Consider the following 23,106-nt stretch of genomic DNA (forward strand, 5'->3'; position numbering starts at 1 on the left):
CCCATCAAAAGAGGACAGTCATGTTCTTGGCGGCGGCAAAGTCCATAAATCTTAGGCCCACTTCATTGGTCAGTTGGTGTGCGCTCAACTTCACTCTCCAACAGCGCCTAGAATTCATCCTTGTCGTCATCGGTACTTCTGAGGTGAGGGCTGTGCATGGTTATGACGCTTATATTGAATAACCGCCTAACAAACATTTTTGTCTGAGAATAGCTTATTCAACTACTGTATAGCTAAAACCAATGGAACAAGCGCTTGATAAGCTGCGATTTAACAAAAATGTTGCACGGGCGGCCCTTGATTCTTAATCTGCCTATTCGAGGACTGATTCACCACCACCCAATCACCCGTTTCCGCATCTCACCCATAACTATTAAAGCTGTACCCAACTCGTGTGTGTTGCCGCAGCTCTGGTAGATGGTATGTCCATCTCTGAACGTACGTTCCGTTGAGCTCTTCCAGCACACCTCCTGCAGCGCTAAGATGTCGAACTTGCGGCTTTCCAATACGTTGGAGAGCACTCGAGTGCTCCCTTGAAAGTTAAGTGATCAGTAGTTCTACGTCTCGAGTTTCTAATCCATAGTTCTTTTTGGTCGATTGTTCCAGTCCGAATTTCCTTGTTCTTCGTTCAGTGCTTTAGTGGTTTTCGTGGTGGCGGCTTGAAAAGCCTGCGGTATCAACCACCGGAGGACCAACGAACTACACAGCCAATTATGTTACTTAGACTGAAAGCGAAGGCTAGGATTGGGCTAAAATAAAATGCCAAAAACATCAAAGACCAAAAACGTGAATGGCAGAGGCTCAAAGGAGACAAACCCATCCCTTTCACGGTCGGTAATTAGTGACAGCAACGAACAAGAAGAGGTAGACGAGTTCGTGTATTGGGGATCGTTGGGGGCTGCGGACAGCAACACATGTAAGAAAATCGAACCTAGTTCGACCCTTCGTAAAATGCTGCGATAAAAAAATTTAGCCCACCATACGAAATTAAAAATGCACATCAAAATCCTTATTAGACCGGTAGTTTTTGTAATAAAAGTTGGCGGGCGGCGGTGGACCGGACACGTTGTGACGAAAACGGTTCTATTGAATAACCTCAATAAGGCAGAGGGGCCCAGCGTGCAAAATGGCCTTCTGCTGAGATGCTTGGAAAATTGGTGACGAATAACACAAGTTGAAGTTGAATGAAAATGACTACCTGAAACCGTCTGAAACTGCACGAGCGATCACGGCTCTATGATGTTGATGACGACGAGGATCGCGAAATTAGTCTCTTAATATTACTGTAATTTAATTTTCTGGCTGCGATATTTCAGTCTGGTAAATGTATGTAGACTAATACCGCTTTTGTTTTTTGGTTAGGTCCAATCTAGGTTCGCTCTAGTTCCAATCGAACGGTTGGCAAAACGTTTGTTTTTTCACTCAGGTTGAACTCTGGGTTCGCTCTGGGTTGCAGTTTTTAGACGACGGGTTCCCACTGAGTTTTTTCACAGTTTGAACCTCGCATCAATACGCAATACACTGACAACTCGAAAACGTTTGTTTATGCTCGCGAAAAATGTTTATTTTGTGTTCGGTTGGAATAAACCCATGTTAAAAATAAAAACGCTGTAAGTTTTCTTCCTGAAGGGGGGGGGGGGGGGGTTTGAACACCCAAAACGCCAATCAACACATCGATGTACATCTATATGTAATCCGGACCTAGATCCGGACAACCTAAAATAAACCACAAAATAATCCATATATGCGCCCACCTTGTTTGAGCTTCCCTGCGCGTAAGCGTAACGCTTTGTCTGACAGTTGAAAGCAAAAATACGACGCATTATTTTTTGTTTGATACAAATATTGCACATACACACTGCAAGTCACACGCACACTTATGCAGCATCTTGCCATCTGTACCAGGGTTGCCACATGCACAGATTATTCTGTGTTTAACAGATATTTGAAAGAAATCGCCTGTACAGAATCTGTATACATAGAATACAGATTTTCGCCAAATTACACAGATTAAACAGATTTTTGAGCTTTTACATGAGAGTGAAAGAGACGGAAATAGCCAGCAAAATGACTCTCTATCTCTTTCACTCTCATTGTTTTGCATTGGAAAGATTTTGGCACAGATATTTTTCCTCGCCGTACAGATTATCAGATTTTTCCAACAAAAAACACAGAATTATATGTGGCATCCCTGATCTGTACACTGTACAAACGACGGTTGCAAAAGCTCCCTCAGCAGAAAGTCGTTTCACATTTATTTCATTCTCATTCATTCGTGAGACGTCAAACAAGCGAGTCGAAAAGTACGGCTGTTTTGTTAAGCATTTCCGTGGTGTGTTTGTGTCAGCCAACTAGCCAGCAGCATTCGAGTTGAGTGCACTGCGGAAAAGAAGGAAAAACGGTTTCATTCGTCGTTTCATTTTCCTCCATTGTTTCGCGTCTAGCAAATAAGAGTTTACCTTTTCATTACCCTATGTGTTGCGAGGTGGATGCATTAGAAATTGTCCATTAAATCGATTGCAGATTGTAGAACAGATCGTGTTTGAAAAGTTAGAATTATTCCATCCACGGTGTGTAAAAAGTGCTTGTTTTTTGTGCCACCCTACCATACTGCGCGTCCTCTTTTGTGTTGTCCCCCACAAGGTTAGGCACGGCTAGAAAGAAACATCATCGCGATAAAATTGCATCGACATAAAAACGGAGCATTTCTACTGCCGTGGTTTGTGTGCTGTGCGAGTGGTAGTGAAACGCAGGAAAAAACTGAAATCGTGTGACGTCCACGACGGTGTAGAAATCCGGCACCATGGCTGAGGAAAAGGTCTTCCCAACGGAGGGTACCACGGAGGAACAGGTCACCGTTAGTTTCCTGACGAGCATTGTGAACGACATCGTCAACAGCCCGCTGAACCTGATGCTGGTCGGAGTGATCACCATTCTGGTGTACAAAATCTTCCGCAGCCGGCAGCAACCGGTCGCTCCGCCCCCCGAACCGGAACTGCCCCGGCTTCGGAAGGACTTTACGGTGACCGAACTGCGCCAGTTCGACGGTACTCAGCCGGACGGGCGGGTACTTGTTGCCGTCAACGGTAGCGTGTATGATGTAACCAAGGGAAAGCGCTTCTACGGTCCCGGTAAGTGTCGCGGGAGGGGGGAAAAAGCTTTTCAGTTCCTTTTCGAGTCATGTTTTGCTGCTACAGTCAATGGTCGCTGGAAACCGATCCACAATCGATGATGGTTTTGACTAAGCTAGGAACGTTAGTTGAGCCAATTTTTGTTTTGTGTCAGACAGCTAATTTAGTTCCTGATATGTTTGTTTGGCTCGGTAGGGTTTTATATGCTTATGAGTATTTACAAAACAAAATCATGACCTATGATAATGATCTCTGGCTATTCAGTTAGAGTACTGAGTCTTTGTTACAGGCTATTATTTTGCATCGCATAAGAGCAGCCAGTCTACCAATTACTACGCAGAGCATCATTTCTAGGTGCTGGAATTTAAATAAGTCTGCGTAATCGTAACAAGTTGGCTGGTTATTTAAGAATGTTTTGTTTCATTCGAAAAATTACTTCGCCTCCTTCGATGTGGAACATCATAATAGGCAATCTCTTATTGGTCTTTCCGTTGCTAAGCTACATGTGAAAAACTTTACATTTTAGAAAATCTGTAGTGTAAAGTTTGGTTAAAGTTTAGATATCCGCTGAAAAAATCTGTTCCATAGTTTTACCAACATTTGTTTCAGAGCGTATTTTCTGCTGGTGTTATTTCAATCGATTTGGCTAGTTACCTGCCAAATTTACAATAGTCACACTTGCTGTGCAAAATCTTATCGCTCCTCGCCAGGTCCGAAAAAGTTCGCAAACGACACTACCTAGGTACCTAATGAACGAGCCCATGAGACAGCACAAAAATGCCGGTACGGCCGCTGTCTGTTTGTCTTTAGTCAACGACTCTTTCACAGCGGTGTCTGTATTGGTATGTACACGGTTTCATCTACCTGACTGCTTTAGCCAGCATTCAGGGCGGGGTGCTTCTTGGTTTAAGTGATATGCAGCTAGCCATCCATCGGGTTCCGAATACCTACTAGCTGCCTGCGGTGGGATACAACCTAGCTAAAAGACAGATAGTTTATTACACATCATGGACATGAGATAGTAATCAGTCTGATGGGAACGGAATTGTGCCGTCTGGAATTAAGGCTGGTCAATGTACGTGACTATATAGTGACCATTGGAAGGGGTTGTAAAAAGTTGCATTTTTTCTTTAAGTTAGATAGAACAATTTTATGTATACATATAGCACACCACATACAAACAGTTAATTTAAAGGTTGTCAGGCAAGGTACAGTACTAGTACCTGCGGAACGTGCCAATGCGTAACGTTAAACATCGATTAGAAAAATAAACACCTTGAAAATGGGCGCCCTCTTATTCCAGCTGCATTCGCAGTTACACCTCTACCTACCTGCTTAATTTCGTCTATCGATATGGGGGTACCTTTGTTTACAATGCACCATATTCACACTTGATATAAGCTGAAAATAGCTTGTTCACAGAAGTCAAAATCGAAAATGTCTCGTTGATCGTCGCTGCTGCACCTTTTTTTCTGGTTTTGGACGAGGAATCGCAATCAAGCCCCTATGCGAGCAATAATGCATCGCATTGAACAGCAACACCGGGAATAAGGTTATACCGATTCAAGCATGGTTGATTTTTCCGAAAGCACATACGAATATGCTTGCTTGACACTGTTTTTTTTTTATTTTACTTTACGCCGTAACAATTTACGGTTTACTGATTCATCGATCAGGAAGTTTTGCCGTGTGTATGGAGCTGCTGCTAACACACCTTGGTAAAAGAAGATCCATTATCGCCATATGGAGTAGGAGAATCGAATGCTTAGTCAATCTATATTAGTTGGGTGCTTTATTATTGCGTCGAAAATCTGATTCTGGTGAACATTACGGTTTTCAACACATATTCCAATCGTAAAACCTGTTTTTTGCTGGTTATTCTTGTGGATTGGGGGTGGTAGCTGTGAGATTGTTTATTCCTACACAAGACAGATGGTGTCTCCATTCCTAACTGTACGCAGAATATTGTCCAACTTTAGTTCATTTCACTGTCACATTAATATTCGCCTCTATTCTACATACCGATCGGAGCCGGATCCGCCGGATCGGAACAAGCCCGATCGGAATGCAGAATCGAGGCGATTGTTAATTCCCTAAAAAATTACATAATACTTGCGAGTGATACGGCTAAATTTGTCTTTGAGTCCTGTAAAGCCCGTGTCCAACCTAACCATTACCGAATCGAAGTACAGACAGATAAACAATTGTTATCAGTTTTGTGTTTGGTATTATCACAGCCGGACAAAATAGCTGTTTCACTCAGCGGTGCTACGCTGTAACGCGCAAAACATCTCGAACAGCCCACGGAATGAGTCAGCTGTTGGTTAAATTACGGCTTTATTTCGTCATGTTATTATGCTGGATGATGTGTTGTTCGTGTTATGCCAAAAAAACAGACCATTTGGTTCTGTTATAAAAGTTATGGGTCGAAAAAAGCGCAATGAATGCCACAGATTTGCACAAATCAGCCGTGTCTGTTTTTTCTAAAAAAGGTTTTCTTACCTTTTTTTAGTTTGACTGTATCATTTTTAATGATGAAACACATGATGAATCTGTTGATAACATTGTATTAAAGATTTCAATTTTGACTCTGTTACCTTGTAACTACCCAAGTTGTTACTAAGGTGTTGTTTAATTTGCAAAACTTCGTTACACAAGATTGCAGTAGACCGGGTACCCAAATGAAGAATAGATTTTTGATCATTCATGTTATAACCTTTATTCAAGTTAGTTGATAATAAATAGTTCTACAAGATTGAAGTATAACATATTGGCGACGAGGATTTAAACTCGAATTCATCGCTTTGAAGGAAGAGCCACTCATTCAAAATGGCAAGATCTGGAGGATTTTCAAGACCTGTATCAGCAAATGATGCAGATTATGGAACGTTTCGGCATTCAACAAATCGCTTTAGCGCGGTCATCGAGCAGTCCGGAATTCATCATCGAATCTCTGCATCCAACATCCGGGAATTCGTCGATCCAGATAACGGTCTCGTTTTGTTCCGGTAGTACCGGAAATACGAAGATCTCTTCCTTAATGACGGGGCGAAGTTGAACGATGCAGCAAAAGTCCGGTTGCTACTGAGAAGCCTTAGTCTGTGCATAACAAGTATGTCAACTTCGTGCTTCCAAAGCACCCCCGTGAATTTTCATTCGAAGAAACAGTGAACAAATTGAAAGAGCTGTTCAGCGTTCGCGTCTCACTGTTTAGTAAACGGTACCTGTGTTTTCAACTGAGCAAAAACAACGCTGACGATTTTGTGACGTACGCAGGTATGACCAACAAATACTGTGAAGATTTCGAGCTGAACAAGATTACGGCCGATCAGTTCAAAAGCCTGATTTTTATTTGCGGGTTACGCTCTGAAGGATGTCGACATTCGGACAAGACTTCTATCCAAGCTGGAAAACAATGCAGAAGGGGAGTGTAATCTTGAATCACTCATCGCAGAATGCCAACGTCTTCAAAATCTGAAACATGATGTAGCTATCGTAGAACAGAAGAAACCGATAAGTTCAATTTGTTCAGTCAAGCAAAACAAACCATCATCGATTAAATCGCGTTCAAAGGAAAGCAAGAAGTCAAAGACTGAAGGTCCTAAAACAGCCTGTTGGCAGTGTGGCGGAATGCTTTACGTCCGAGACTGCACATACACGAAGCATGTTTGTCGGAACTGCAAGCAAACTGGACACAAAGAGGGTTATTGTGGCTGTTATTCGACGAAAGCGGCGTCAAAGGGGAAGAAAGTAAATGGTATTTACTGTATAAACCAAGTTAGCTATCCTTCGAGACGAAAGTTCCTGACAATCGACATCGATGGATCTTCAGTCACGCTACAGTTGGACACTGCTTCCGATATTTCAATCATCTCACTCATCTCATCTTATGCTGGTGCTGATCAAGCTAATTACATAGAACAGTACAAAGCCAAGTTTCCAGATGTGTTTAAGCCTAGCCTTGGACACTGTAAGAAGATGAAGGTTCACCCGTATCCCAAGCCAGATGCCAGATCTGTCTTCAAACCAAAGCGTCCAGTTCCATTTACATCCATAGAGAAGATCGATCCTGAATTATATCGGTTGCAAGAATTGGGTATCATTACGCCAGTGGATTTTTCGCAATGGGCTGCACCAATCGTAGCAGTAAAAAAGTCAGGAGGAAAAGTGCGCATTTGTGCGGATTACTCAACTGGACTTAATGCTGTTTTGGAACCCAATCACTATCCGTTACCAGTACCAGATATATGCAGCATGCTTAACGGATGCCGGTATTTTAGCATCATCGACTTGAGCGATGCTTATCTTCAGGTTGAAGTTGATGACGACTCGAAGCAGCTACTAACGATTAACACGCATCGTGGACTCTTCCGGTTCAATCGACTTGCGCCGGGCGTAAAATCTGCCCCCGGAGCTTTCCAGCAATTGATGAACAGCATGGTTGCTGGACTTAAAGGAGTGGACTCGTTCTTGGACGACGTTTTGGTGTATAGCAGAACTGAAAAGGAGCATCACGAATCTCTTCACGCTCTGTTTCAACGTCTCCAGTCATACGGTTTCATTTTGAGGGAAGTGCAAACTTCTTCAGCCGCAGATCAAATACCTTGGACATATTGTAGATGCCAAAGGACTCCGTCCTGATCCGGCCAAGATTGAATCTATCATCAAAATGCCGCCGCCGCATGACATTACAAGTCTACGTTCATTTCTTGGTGCGGTAAATTTTTATGCAAAATTTGCCCAGGAGATGCATCAGTTGCGACGGCCACTTGACGCACTGCTCAAGAAAGACGCCCAATTTAATTGGAATAGTGCAAACAATCATTCCAGTTCAAAGAGGTTCTTCGGTCGGATTTATTGCTTACGCATTATGATCCTGCTCTACCCATCATCGCTGCTGCCGACGCATCGCAGTCTGGAATTGGTGCGTGTCTGATGCATCAGTTTCCCGATGGTACTCTGAAAGCTGTTGCACACGCGTCTTGCTCTTTCACTTCCGCAGAGGCAAATTATGGTCAGATCGAAAAGGAAGGTCTTGCATTGGTGTTTTCCGTAACGAAATTGCATCGCATGCTGCTAAGTCGCAAGTTCTCGCTCCAGACAGATCACCAGCCACTATTGCGAATTTTTGGATTGAAGAAAGGAATTCCTGTTCACACGGCAAACCGACCTCAACGTTGGGCACTGACACTCATGTGCTATAATTTCGATATTGAATACGAATCCACAACTCAATTCGGATATGTCGATGTACTATCTCGATTGATCGACAGCAACGTCAAACCAGATGAGGATTTTATCATTGCTTCTATACAAACGGAGGACGACGTTGAGGTGCCACTTCAAGAAGCCATCAGCACACTACCGGTAACATTCAAATCGGTGCGTAGTGCTACTCTCCAGTGCCCAGTACTCCAGCAAGTGGTGCAGCATATCCATCGTGGATGGCCTTCTAAGCTCGACAGCATTGTCAACGCTGCAGTACGACCGTTTTTCGTTCATCGATATGCATTGTCGGTTGTAAAGGATTGTGTTATGATGTCTAGCCGATTAGTAGTTCAAGAAAATTTACGTAAGCGAATTATGAAGCAACTTCATCGAGGACATCCGGGGATGGAGAGTATGAAAGCTATATGCCATATGTACTGGCCAGGAATCGATGATAATATTGCTGACTTCGTAAAAAGGTGTGATAATTGCATTACTCATTCGAAGACGCCAACAAAAGTGCCACTGCAATCATGGCCACTTGCGGCCATCTTCCTGGGAACGTTTCCACATTGGCTTCACTGGCCCAATAAACGGATTACACTTTCTAGTGGTTGTGGACGCCTTTTCAAAATGGCCAGAAATACGTATCGTACGGTCCCCAATAACAGCTGCAGTAACTGAGTTTCTGAGTGAATTATTTGTACGGTTTGGCATTCCAAATGTTATAGTTTCCGACAATGGTACACAGTTCACATCGGAACAGTTTGCGATACTATGCAAGAAGAATGGTATTCAGCATTTTCGAATTTCGCCTTATCATCCGCAAGTCAAACGGACAGGCCGAAAAATTCGTAGACACCTTCAACAGGTCGTTGCTTAAAATCAACGAAGGGAAAGCTATCTTTGAAACGCTCCAGACATTCCTCCAAGTATATAGGACTACACCTAGTCGTGTTCTTAATGGCAAGACACCGTCACAGCAGATGCTTGGTCGTAACATGAAGACAATCTATGATCTTCTACATTACAATCAACCGAAACCGGTAGTTTTCAACTACAGTCAGAACGAGCAGTTCAATCTGAAGCACGGCGCAATTCCACGTGATTTCAAAAGTGGAGACAAGGTCTACACTAAGTCTACAGCAGCAATAATAAATGGCAATGGGTTTCCGGCGTTATCATTGAAAACATCGGACATGTTAACCACAATGTGCTGCTCGACGAGTATCACGGACGCGAGAAGCTTATTAGGTCGCATTCCAATCAACTTAGGCATCGTTGTAATGAGACAACAGCTGACGCTGAAAGTTCGATGTCCCTAGGTATTCTGGTAGATATGTTCGGCCTAAGCAATTCAACCAGCGGTAGCGTACCGCATTCCACGAGACGTTCACTCCAGATCGAGGAGGAAATAGTTCCCGTTGCGTCAACTTCCGAATATCAAGCCGACGTTCAACAACAGTCTGAGGTAGAGGTAGAAAGACCGAGTGACCTGTATACAACCTCAAGTTCCCAGACCATCGCAGTATCGGGCTTAGATGTCGGTTCCAGCCAAAAAGGACGACCTGCTTCATTGCTTGAAAGGGAACAACTTTCAGATGATTCCATTACTGAGTCTCCACCTGTTCGACCCCAGAGAACAATCAGGATGCCGTCTAGACTTGAGCCTTACCTGTTCTGGAAATAAGAAGAGAGGAAATGTTACCTTGTAACCACCCAAGTTGTTACCTAGGTCGATTCCGAATATTCCGCTCCGAATTTGCTTGAACTTTGTAAGTGTGATTTAATTTAGGTGTGTAGCCGTACTGGGGCAACACTACCGAGTACCGAGTTTCGCGATGGGGCTGCCATCTTATTGGGCCGAGACTCACTATACCTCCTTCCCGGTTAGTATACGACCTTAGTTTCCACCGGGATTGGGTACCCGATCTCCGCTAAGGTTGCTCGTATTCCGCCTGGTACCATGAGGAGGTCGGGATTGGAGTTGCTGGATAAGAGGCTAACGACTACTATGGGGTCTATATTCCTCATTATCCAGCCCATTTACCAGGCAGGTTGAAGATAACAGTCAAAAGATAATTGAGCCGGTAGCAGAACTTGGGTCATCGTATATTGGCAATCCCTTTGCAGTGGTTTTTTTCAAATTTTTCTTTATTGAAACATTGTGATTAGCATCATATTTTGGGTTATTTATAAAACTAAGATTTTTGGACGTGTTCAACCTTATTGTAATGCGGTTCGCCCTATTGAACGGTTGTAAGGTAGTTTTGAAATAGATCTACCTATCGAAGGGATGATTAAGTTCGAACAGCATGCGACAGTCAAGCGAAGCAATTATCTGACGACATCAATTTAGTTTTTCTATGAAAACACACACTTAAATGAATAACCACAAAGTTTAATGACTGTGGAATACATTAATATAATTCTCGTTGGCCCTCGTGGTTCGTAGTTACCGAGAAAAAAAAACGATATTGACTTTCTCGTTGATTAATTCTTAGTTGATCGAGACCGTAATGCCTATTACTCGGCTCAAAATGCTCTAGACTCTATTGTTGCATCATGTATTGCTGGATCACGTATTGAACTCTGTCAAAAGTCTGTAAGTTTTAGAGCCCTCTTCTGTTTCTTGGAAGTTTTTTTTTGTTGAATATGTATAAAACAAGAAAAAACTCACGTGGCACAGCGGAAAAGCCAACGCACGTTAGTTAGCGGCAACGGAATATCAAATTTGTAGAATCCAGCCAGCGTATCGGGAATAGGATTAACACGACACGATCGACGGCTGCTTCCAAATTTGTCAAGGTCGCAATCGCAAGCAGTTTCGTTTGCGCTGTGCTGTGCTGTGCTGTGCCAGACGGACGTTCCTGTTTAAATTGCAAATTTATGACAGCATTTTGTGGGGCCTCCGCTGACAGCAGGCAAATATACAATTGAAGTTCCAATATCAAGATTCGTGTTCCATATGCAGACAGTCGTAGGCAATCGTTGATTTTAGTTTACGAAACTGCTTCCACAGTTTCGTTATAAATTTTCGATTTGACTGGAAAAACACCCAGGCGTTGTTTTATGAAGTACCTGTATTGGACCATTTCCCTGTATTAACGGAGAGTGCCTTTATATGAAATAATGTCTGTTGCTTAGGCCGGTTTCGAATGGCTTCGTGCCACCATTTGCGACTACTACCTGCTGCTATTATAGCTAGCTAGTTAGTGAATGCAAAACAGTAATTAGTAGGAAGTATCGTGCTTATCTAATACGGGGTAAACCTAGAGCCCGGTTCAGCCGGCCTCAACCTACTGTCTGCCGGTTGTAACAGCAATCCGACACAATTCAAATTGAAAAATTATTGCTTCTAGACGATCGGTGATTAATTTTATTTTTGCAGACATTATGTTCGGTCGACAACGTGAAGTAACGGAAGAATAGTGTTTTCATACCAATTTCAATATTATTCAAATGAGGAAAGAAATCATTTCACCTGTATTTGCGCGTGTTTATAATTTGAAATTACTATCAGTAGTGATGATTCATTCAGTAGTTATGAGAATCCTGCAACGATAGTCAAACGAATCAACAGACAAGCAGTTAAGTTTTACTTGAGCTTTAACTGGAATCACACGTACCTCTGAGGACGGTTAAGCCATCGGCACATAAAGCTTGTAACTTGTTAGCGCCACTACGTGACAGTAGTTTTACTTATTTGCGTAAAGTATATAATTTACTGCACTTATATACAGTCTTTCGAGCGTCTAAATTCCTCTAGTTAGTGGATTATATTACATTCGGACAGGGTGTACTGTAACAGGCAGACCGACTCGGCCGGTACGGTGCTGCTGTAAACATAGTTACGTCATTTATCCGATAGTTTTTTTTTACTCTTTAATTCACTGTTATTACCCCACACCGCTTATCTGGTATGCTGTTAACTGAACAAGTTGAACGGCTGTCTGACTCAACTCACGCACGCACATTTGCCCATCTCTTAACGTAAGCTAATCTGACGTTCGGATTCTTTTTTCCCTCCGCTACTAACTAACTAAGTTGATGAATCGACGGCGGTGTTTTGGAGAATGATGTCAGATGTATAAACAACACACATGGTTTCTGGTTACGAATTACGATTGCATGTAAATATCATCCAACTTCGTTGAAATGTTTCCAGCTCCGAATCTGGTCTGGTTGTGTGTACAATTCGAATATGTTCTTTTTTCTTCTATAATTAGCACCCGAAACCGATTGCTTGTGTCTTTTGATAACATTTTATTTACCGTACTGCGCACTGATGTGCGCCTTCCCGGTTGACGTTTTGCTACTTCAAGCATACAGTTTTGATACAGTTTGTGTTTTGGAAAAAACACCCCTTTGATTTAATCGATTTTTATTTTCACCGTCTTCAAATAGATTTTAGACAGTCAGTAAAATCAATTTTCATTTTGCATTGAATATGAAAACTCCTACTCGTGATTCCACAACAATCCCACATGTATATTTTTGTAGCACAAACCTTCTGCAACAAATATATCCGTTTGACCACGAAAAAGGGGCTTGGTTTCGATCATTTCAACAGCTCTGTGAGACTACTTTGTAGGTGTATTTTCCATCTCCCATCTCGCATAAGATCTGCACGAGCGAGCGATGAACTGCTGCCTCCAAACTACATATTTGAAATAAAGCTGCTCCGTGTATTGCTTTGCTGTACTACGCAGTACAAGACCGTAAATGTTCTTTGATCAAGATGTGTGATTCATTGCTACAATTATACGCAATGTGCAAGGGGACATGATATCACCAGCTCACAAATGTCTTTTACGATCAGTCGACGCATACTTTCTTCGAATTTCATTATGCACTCAGATTTGTTTGTACTGACTCTTTTGTCATTTCACGATTCAGAATCCGAAAATGGGAAATGCTGAAACTTTTCCTTTAGGATGAATAACCCCGAAATTCGTTTCGTCAAAGAATTGAAAGTAAAGGCAATCTTTGACACTTTAGGAAAAATTTGTTTTGGCATCATATTCTTGTATTTACCTTAGTGGCGACGGTTCGTAATCGATCCTATGTCGAACGAATTATGGTTCTCCAGTAACCTCGGCCCTGGGCTGCCGTTCTCCAATCCAAACCTCGAACACCAACTTAATGAGTATCATCCACGCTACGAAAAGTATAGCATCCAACGCTTACTCCACTAACGCAAGCGTACGGCAAACAACCACTAGTTTTGCGTGCATACATGTTGCTACCTGTACAACCGCGAGCGCAGAGCCTTGTAGCGTCTTTCTGCACAACCCGTCCACGAAGCTAACAGCTCGTGAGCTGTCAACAACCCGCGAGCGCCACACTAGAAAGTATGGCTACAGATTTCTTCTTTTCTTCTTTATCCCACGCCCTCGCTTCCACACGCGGATAACAGTATGGACCTCCGGAGGGTGCAAAAAGAGTGATCGGCATAATGCTGGTAAACACCGCCTACTAGTATAGGTTATTAAGGGCACTAGATATGCTTGGTTTCGATTTTCTCATAACAATCAGCTCATTAGTGTCATCAGTTCTGTCTACTGGCGGCAGGATTTACTAGACTATCATAGTTGTTGTATAACCTCTCATATTACATAAGTGTTGGTGACACACGACAGATTTAAAATGTCTTATGAGAGCCGCTTTATTGAAGATTAATTCTGCGCAGAGTAGCGTATCTATGTTGTTTAATAATTTAAGCTATAAGCTACTCTCCCAGATGCTGTTACTCCGGCTGTCACGGATAACACAAGGTTTCGTAGGGAATTATCAGGCGGGTTTGATGGCGCTCGCGCATCCACGGACCAAATTTTTAGCATTCGACAGATCTTGCAGAAATATCGGGAGTACACATGCCTACGCCTCACAGCTTTATTGACTTCAAAGTAGCATACGATATAGTCGATCGAGACCACCTATCCGAACCACGAGACCACGTTTTCCGAACAACCTGATACGACTGACCAGAGCTACATTGGAACGAGTGATGTGCTTCGTCCATATCTTGGTGACACTGGAGTCTCTTCGAGAGAAGGTGACGGCTTATCCTCCATGCTATTCAACATCGCTCTTGAGGGGCTGATCTGACGAACAGGCATCGAGACGAGAGGCACGATTTTCACTAGAGCTAGCCAACTCCTGGGCACCTAGGACTCTCACGTTCCCAACAACCTTGTATTTCGTTAATACTAAGAAATCCCAATCTTGCTGATTCCAATTTAAAAGGCTCAAAGGACTTTTCTACTCCTTTTCGTATTGTACCTTCCAAGGCAACGTTGAATAGCAAGTTAGAGAGTGCTTGCCCTTGCTTCAATCCATCCAACGTTTCGAATGCTGCTGTAGTCTTACCAATTATTTTAACGCCTGATTTTGACCCATTCAGCATCATACAAATCAGCTTAACCTGTTTCATCGTTAATCATGTTCTGGCATTATTACTGCATTACGTTTAACTAAATCGTACGCCGCCTTGAAACCAATGAACAGATGATAAGTCTGCAAGTTCTATCAACGGAACTTGTCTGGTAACTGACGCGACCCTAACGACTCACCGACGAAACACTTCGCTAACGGTATCAATTTCGATAGTACTTATACTCGAGTTGATATCGTTTTTTACACATAGGACATATGAGGCTCTGGCATTTGTTCTTTTGCCCAGATCCCGACAATGTTTGTTCCCCGCCTTCCGAAGTTCGTCGAGGATACCGTCCTTCACCGTCGGCAGCCTAGTCGTGTTTCAGTTCCCTAATTACCTTCTTAACATCCTCCTGTGTCAGTGGCTTCCCCAGCTTGACCTGTATATCGCCCCTTAACATAAAATGTTGGAAAACTATTAAAAAAGAGCTACGTTGCGGAAATCACAAAGTATACTGCGGCAACTTTACGTGCTAGTTAACAAAGTCTACCAGAAGACAGTTAAACGCTGCCATGCACACTACTCGTAGAACGTCTAACGCAGGCTTAGGACAGCCTCGAAAACATTTTGGAAATACGTAAACGAGCAGATGAGGGAACCTAGACTACCTTCAACGATGTACAATGAAGCAAAGATGGCTAGACGCCTACAGGAAATTTGCCAGTTGATCGCTAGAAAGTTTGACAGTATTTTTTCCTACGATACATTATCAAATTCTGAGATATTACTTGCGGCGCGTAACGTTCCTGCATCAAATCAGTCTCTTGAATTGATATCAACGAATGCATGCTACAATCAGCCATCACCAGAATGAAAACATCGATCTCGGCGGGTCCGGATGGAATTCCAGTGGTTATTTTGAAACAATGCTGTGCTGCCTTAGTAGCTCCTTTGAAACATCTGCTTTTTCCAACTCTTTGGAAATCTTCCTTCATGTTCGCAGTTTACAGAAGAAAATTAGATGAAAAGTAGATCGATATGTCCCGTGGGATTACGTCTTTGTGTGCCAATGCCAAGCTTTTTGAAATGGTCGTCTATGGACCTGTCTACAATCACGGTAAGCTACATATTGATAAATTCCAGCATGGATTGTTGCCAAAACGTTCTACCATTACAAACCTTTTGTCATTCACAACTTATGCTACTGACGCAATGTCTAATGGCATTCAGACTGACGCCATTTACACGGACTTATCTGCTGACTTCGACGAGATTAACCATGGCATCGCGACACCAAATTTGGATCTTCTGGAATGCCGCAGGGCAGTCATCTTGGACCCCTGATATTCTTACTTTATTTCAACGATGTAAGCTTCTCTCTTGAATGCCCGCGGTTGTTCTTTGCCGATGGCCTCAAAATGTCGTCAGTATAATTTAGACTACCGAGGATGCTCACCGAGGATGTTACGTAAAAATACAGTTAAGTGACTAAAATACAAAAACAATTTAAACATAACTCGCGGCTTACTGCTCCCGAAAAAAAGCTTGCAAATCTTCTTCACAGTATTTGACGTGACAGATGAAAATTGAATAACGATAGCACCTGATTGAAAACTCGCTGCAGTCCACCGATAGCGCCGTTCAAAGAGGAATTAGTGTGAAGTGTTGGCTTATTAGACTGCGTTTGTACCACGAGGTCAACTTGGAGACATCTAGCAGGTAACACAATTATTAAAGAAACATATGTCGAGGATCTCGGTATACACCTAGACTAACTTTTAACTTTTAACAGCATATTTTCTATGCAGTAGCTCCAGAGCAGCTCATTGCTTGCTTTGGGCGTTGAATACCCGTGGCGCATTATATCACTTATCCCAGCATCAGAATATGCCTCGTGCAATACACCATCTCGGCAGTGATACGTTGTGCTAACGTCGCAATACAAACGGTATGAACAGTTCCGGGCGTCGTCGTCCGATAAGCAATCATCGGTATCGTCGAAATTCCGACCGCGTTCAAAGACCTGACTGCTGAGCAAAATCCACTCGTTTGCAGTTAGCTTAACAAGTAAGACTTGGGCGATTCTCTACGACTAGTAATTTAGTGTTGCGCACGTGGGATTCATAACGCGAGTGTAAAGGAACTTTTCGGACATTTACTGCCTGAAATCTTCACTGTTTTTCTCATTCGATCTGCTCTGTGAGTTAAAATCCAGAGCTCGTGAGCTCTGTCTTTTGGAACCCTTATTATCTCAACGGGATACGCTGGATCGAAGCGGTCCAACAGAAATTTGTTCGCTATACTCTATACGGCGGTTATCCTGGAATAATCCACACGGAAAGTCGTGGACAGCTTATTGTGCTTGACTTGTTGAAAGTGAGGCGAGAGCCTTCCCGTGGATAATTGTATTTATTCCATCGATAATACCCTCATCGGTACTAATAAAGATTCCGTTTGATTGCAGCAATTTAATTTGCATGCTAACTTCTTCTTCAGCATAGAGCCGGGGTGGCTCGTGCTGTTTCAAGCACTCGTCTCCATTCAACTCGGTCTTGGGCCACTCGTCGCCAATTTCCTAGTCTTAGAAGCCGCAAATCGCTTTCGACCTGGTCGAGCCATCGCGCACGTTGGGCCCCCAGTTTCTGGGTTGTTGAAGAGCACTATTTTCGTCGCACTGTCGTCTGGCATCCTTACGACATGTCCGGCCCACGGTAGCCTGCTAACTTTCGCTAGATGGACGATGGGTGTCTCCCCAAGCGGTGCCTGTAGCTCGTGATTCATACGTCTCCGCCACTCTCCGCTTTCAGTTTGTACTCCTCTAAATATCGTCTGCAGCACTTTCCGCTCGAACACGGCAAGGGCGCGTATGTCCTCCGTGAGCAACGTCTCGGCTTCAAGTCCATAAAGAACACCCGGTCTAATAAGGGGTTTGTACATTGTTAGCTTTGTGCGGCGGCGTATGCTTCCTGATCGTAGCGTTTTATGAAGGGCAAAGTAGGCCAGATTTTCCGCTTGAATGCGGCGCTAGATCTCTTTACTAGTGTTGTTGTCCGCGATCACCAGCGATCTCAAATACACGAACTCCTCTACCACTTCTAGTTCGTCGCCGTCAACGGTTACCGTCCGTGGGAGACGCGCGTTTGTTTCCTTTGAGCCTCTTCCTTTCATGTATTTGGTCTTCGACGCATTTATTTTTAGCCCAATTCTCCTAGACTCCGCTTTCAGTCTGGCGTAGCTTGCCTCCGCCGTCGCAAAGTTCCTGGCTATGATATCGAAGTTATCTGCAAAGCCTAGAAGTTGGTTGCCTTTGGTAAAAATCGTGCATCTCGTTTCGATGCCCGCTCGTCGAATCCCCCCTTCAAGAACGATGTTGAACAGCATGCAGGATAAACTGTCACCTTGTCTCAACCCTCGCCGTGTCTCGAAGGGACTCGAGAGTGTCCCAGAGATGCGTACGAAACACATCACTCGTTCCAATGTAGCTCTGATTAGTCGCGTCAGTTTGTCCGGAAAACCGTGTTCGTGCATTATCTGCCATAGCTTGTCCCGATCGACTGTATCGTATGCTGCTTTGAAATCAATAAAAATGTGATGCGCAGTCACGTTGTACTCCCGACATTTCTGCAAGATCTGTCGGATAGTAAAAATTTGGTCCGTAGCTGCGCGAGCCCCCAAGAAACCCGTCTGATAATTCCCTACGGAACCTTGTGCTATCGGTGACAGCCGGCGTAACAGGATCTGGGAGAGTACCTTGTAGGCGGCGTTTACCAGCGTAATACCGCGATAGTTGCAGCAGTCTAGCCAAACATCCTTTTTGTAGACGGGACAAGATGCATGCTAATACAAGGTCATAATTTTTAAATATTTTACGGTTAGCCGTGGAGAAATGAAAAGCTGCTTTCAGTTTACTTCCTACATACTTCGAAAAAATCCTGCAGATTAACGTCTTTTGACATGCATATAAATGGAACAACGCAAATCATAAAAAATTACGTGTTATTTCACAATATGAAATATCGTAGCGTGTGTTGCATACATGTAGGGTTATTTATTACATTTGTTATTATTATTCTTTATTTTAGAGGTTTTCAGCCTGCGGCTGGTTCGCCTCGTTTCATTAGCATTTAGCTTGATGTTTTTTTTTTTTTCCTGTATGGACTCATCACTGCGACCATTATGGTTAGATCTATTGTGATATCGCCCGGGTGTTTGTTGTATAACCCGCACTGCATTTATTTTGGCTATAGTCGCTATTGAGTGAGCGATATGCTTATTGAATTTTTTTTTATGCGTGCTTGTGTGTAATTGGGTACCCTTCTTTCAATACTTTACTCTACTTTACCCACCTCGTTCCACATGACAGCGCACAGTCCCCAATTATAGTCATCCCTGGCGTAGCAAACCAGTGCATTTTTACTATAAGGGTCTCATTTTTGCACTGTCAATAGGCCATATCGGGATAATATAGAACTCAGCATGAAGGAAGGGCGATGAGGGGCCTGAGAATAAACCCATGCTAAAGTCACTTTGACATCGAATGGCCTGATTCTACTAAGATTCGAACCCATGACCATTCGCTTGTCAAAGCAGACTCGGTAACCTTGCGGCTACAGAGCCCCTCAACGGTACCTTGATGTTAAAATATATCTTTAAAAACGGCTAAGTGGAGGCGCTGGGTAGAAACTTGGGACGGCCAGAGCTATGCTGAACGCTTTGTACTCATCAATTTAATTAAAAATACAAATATTAGGAAATGCAAATATTCCCGTTGATTTTTATCCTATATTTCACAAAAACAGCAAAATATTGCAGATTTTAGTTAATTTTAAAAATTCAGAAGGAAGAAAAAAAACGTTTCTTCGTCTTAACGTTGACATGATATGTCATTTGTTCGTATTAGACAGTTAAGAACATATATCTATGAAGGGTGCGGGGACAGCGGGACACTTGGTAGTGATCGGTTTTTAGGCTTTGGCGATGGATTCCCGTTATAAATACTGCGTACTAGTTGTTCGATCACTCGAGAATTAGGAGGCGGATGCGACTCTATGGTTTAAAGCTTCTGTCGACTACCGCGAACGCCCAGGACGTGCTGCACTCAATTTACTTTCTAGACCTATCTTGGGGCTCTACCTGTGTGCGAGGGATTATTTCGCGTAGTTAGTTTTATGGGTCTTTTTGATCTGTCAGTCGACAACTTGAGGTCTCGAAGTAACATCAGTAGCAGAGAAGACTAAAACAGCTTCAAATTTGTGTATTCTATTGATGGTACCCTGATCGGTACTCATATTATATAGATTCCGTTGGATTCGAGCAATTTAATTAACATCCTAACACAAGGAAAAAACTTGTCTGGCAAATTAGGTTTAGGGAGTAGTAGCTTTGCTTATTCGGCTTATCTATTTCCGGCAATAATAAGGCATAACTTTTGAATATTTTACGGTTAGCCGTGGCTAAACGAAAAGCTTCTTTTAGTTTACTTCCCACAGCGGCGATCCAAATATCACAAATAGCTCTCTAACTAACGACTGGTACTAAAACGGAAACTTTTTAACAGTTTGCACTGTCGAATCGAATTCGTTTCTGCCGACCTGAGCAGCTCTGGCAAAACGTTATAGACTCCTATACATGGGGATGGGTTTTGGTATTTTAGTACTAAAGCTTTACAGCTTTTTTCCCTGTTGTCCCATTTTAGGTGGTCCATATGCAGCATTCGGTGGCCGTGATGCATCCCGTGGCTTAGCTACTTTCAGCGTAACCAGCAACGAAAAGGAGGAATACGATGACCTGAGCGATCTCAGCGCCATGGAAATGGAATCGGTACGCGAGTGGGAAATGCAGTTCAAAGGTACCGTTCCTGGCGCGATTTTCTCCTAGAGTTTTATTGTAATAGTTTTTTTTTCGTTGTAGAAAAATACATTCTCGTCGGTCGCCTGCTGAAACCAGGCGAACAGCCAACGAACTATTCCGACGAGGATGACGACACCCCGAACGAGGCAACACCAACAGCGGAACCGGCAGCATCGGCAAAGGCATCGGCCGGCGAAGAGAGCAAAACTTCGAAGCCTGCCGAGGTTCCTGCTGCAGCAGCTGCGCCGGCATCGCCGAAACCGGACAGTAAATCCGATGCTACCAGCGCCGCCAACGACGACGGTGATGCCGCCCCTTCGAAGGCGGAGGACGTTAAGTCCGGTGGCGATGCCAAGGCGAAAGACGAGTGACGCCCCAATAGCAGTAATAATAAGTGTAGTAATAGCATGATGATCAGCAACAGCAGCAGCAACAGCAACAGCAGTGCGTCCAACAACAACAAGGTGAAGGATGTGCGAACTGGCGATACTGGCGGCGGAATAAGCAGTAGTAGTAGCAACAGCAACAGCAGTAGCTGTACTAGTGGACTTGGGAAGCAACAAAATCCTACGGTGGCCTATCCGGCGAACGGTAACAGCGATGATGACGATGGCGATGGCGATGGTGGTGAGACAAGTGTCACAAGTAGGGTACTATTTGATCAGCACAGCATTTGTGATATGTTTAGCTTTTAACGGCTACTGTTTCTTCTTGTGGGGAAGGGTATAATGTTTTTTTTTATCCCATTGATTGGGCAGAAGCTACTATTCAAACAAAACAACAGAAGGGTAAATGTACGCGTGGAATCCTTGCGCAAAATGTCGTAAAACTAATTGTAAACTACTGTGGGTTTCTGTTTTAACTTTGATATGCGTGTTGTACCAAAGAGAACGTGTATAGTTTAATAATATATCAAAGATAACTGCATTACGAAAATGGGCAAGCGTCAAGCTGTCCAAGAATATTAGCAAACAACATAATATGGCTTGTTCTTTTTTTTTATGGTGCAATTTTGAATAATCAGTCAAGTAAAAATTTATCAAATTGATGGTATGATAAAGTTTGCTTACAACTGTCGATAAAATTGCATATGTATTTCCAAATTCATGCGTTGGTATGTCTCATTAGAATTCTTTTTTGCTAACCATCGGTTTCCAAGTCCACAAAAGGTACGGTCAGTTAACTATCCGTGCTTCCGAAGTTAAGAATTTATGTTCTTTCATCACCACACCACAGCAGAAGCACTGTGAATTGATTCGCATTTCAAAATTCTTTTTTTTCTTTTCAAACCTAAAATGCTGCTCCGCTCAACTGTGACTCACTTATTTAAGTTGAAGTAGATTTGATTTTCCAGTCATTTTTTTTTAATAATATTTATATCCTGCTCATAAGAGTACCCCGGACTTGTTTCGTTGGAATCGAATCAAATTAATGGGTCTATCACACACAATAATGGTTTAAAGATTTCTTTACCGATCGTTCATCTGTCTGATTCCAGTTAACAACGAGTACTTACTTACTATTTTGTCACTTGCCCTCACTATTAACGACATTACCAACAAGGATGTCGATATCAACCAATGTGTGTACGCAGCCGTAAAATTAATACAACTAAAAGGTGTCTTGAAACTAATAAGAAACTATCCATTCTGTTATAAAAAACGTAAGCTAAATAAACTCTTATGTGAGGGTTCGACAACCGATAATGAGTAACCCTAATAATCGGATCAAAAAAAAAGGATGTAAAACTCTGGCAATGACTTTATTAATTAAAGAGATGACTACTATTTACAAGTACAATTACGAAACTATGCGTGAATATGAGGATGGAGATACAACTACACTACTATTACTACCACTACTACAACTACTACTATTACTGTACCAGCAAAAAATCGTAGCATCTAACCTTTCCGGAAGTGTAAAACAAACTACGCACGCACGTACACAGTTTCTGTGTTTGTTGTGACACAGCAGACAGAGCAGAAGTCGTGAGTTTTTAAAAGCTTTTATAAAAATTAGTTCCGACATCCAACAAGTAAATTTTATATAATAGAATAATAACATATGAATGGCGTTTCGCTGGGACAAAAAAAAAGTTCCATTAAAAACCCTCAATTCCTCAATTCCAAATTATCATCAAAATCCGTTTAGATTTAAAAACAACTATTTTTTCGATCAAGGGAAAACTATTTTGTGGTTTAGAATTAGTTCAAGTTTTTAGGCTGTAGTTTTCCCACGTTTCTTAAATGGTTGTAGTGTATGTATAACATTAGGCAGCGCTCGTTAATAATTCTTCTTTTTTTATATACATATAATCATAAGCGCATAACAACAAACTGAACAATTATGCTACTCTTTACACATACATACAACACAACACACAACATAAACACAAGATTACATTTTAATGATGGGTTCTGTGACTTTATGACTGCAGTCACGGAACCCAAAAGGAGCGAGAGCGGAGAAGATTCTTTCACGAATATAAAAACTGCAATTGCAGTTATTTTACAACAGGACAAGGGCATTAAG

General features: G+C 42.6%; 1 protein-coding gene across 1 annotated transcript; it reads left to right on the forward strand.

Annotated features, from left to right (window-relative positions):
* Window positions 1-2,287: 2,287 nt before the first annotated feature.
* On the forward strand, window positions 2,288-23,106 carry LOC128733173 (membrane-associated progesterone receptor component 1-like). The gene is made up of 3 exons (XM_053826828.1): window positions 2,288-3,131; window positions 20,417-20,569; window positions 20,632-23,106. Exons 1-3 carry the CDS (start codon window positions 2,804-2,806, stop codon window positions 20,940-20,942), a joined length of 792 nt encoding a protein of 263 aa, XP_053682803.1. The 5' UTR covers window positions 2,288-2,803; the 3' UTR covers window positions 20,943-23,106.

Source organism: Sabethes cyaneus, chromosome 1 (assembly GCF_943734655.1).
Source record: "Sabethes cyaneus chromosome 1, idSabCyanKW18_F2, whole genome shotgun sequence".
Classification (NCBI taxonomy): domain Eukaryota; kingdom Metazoa; phylum Arthropoda; class Insecta; order Diptera; family Culicidae; genus Sabethes; species Sabethes cyaneus.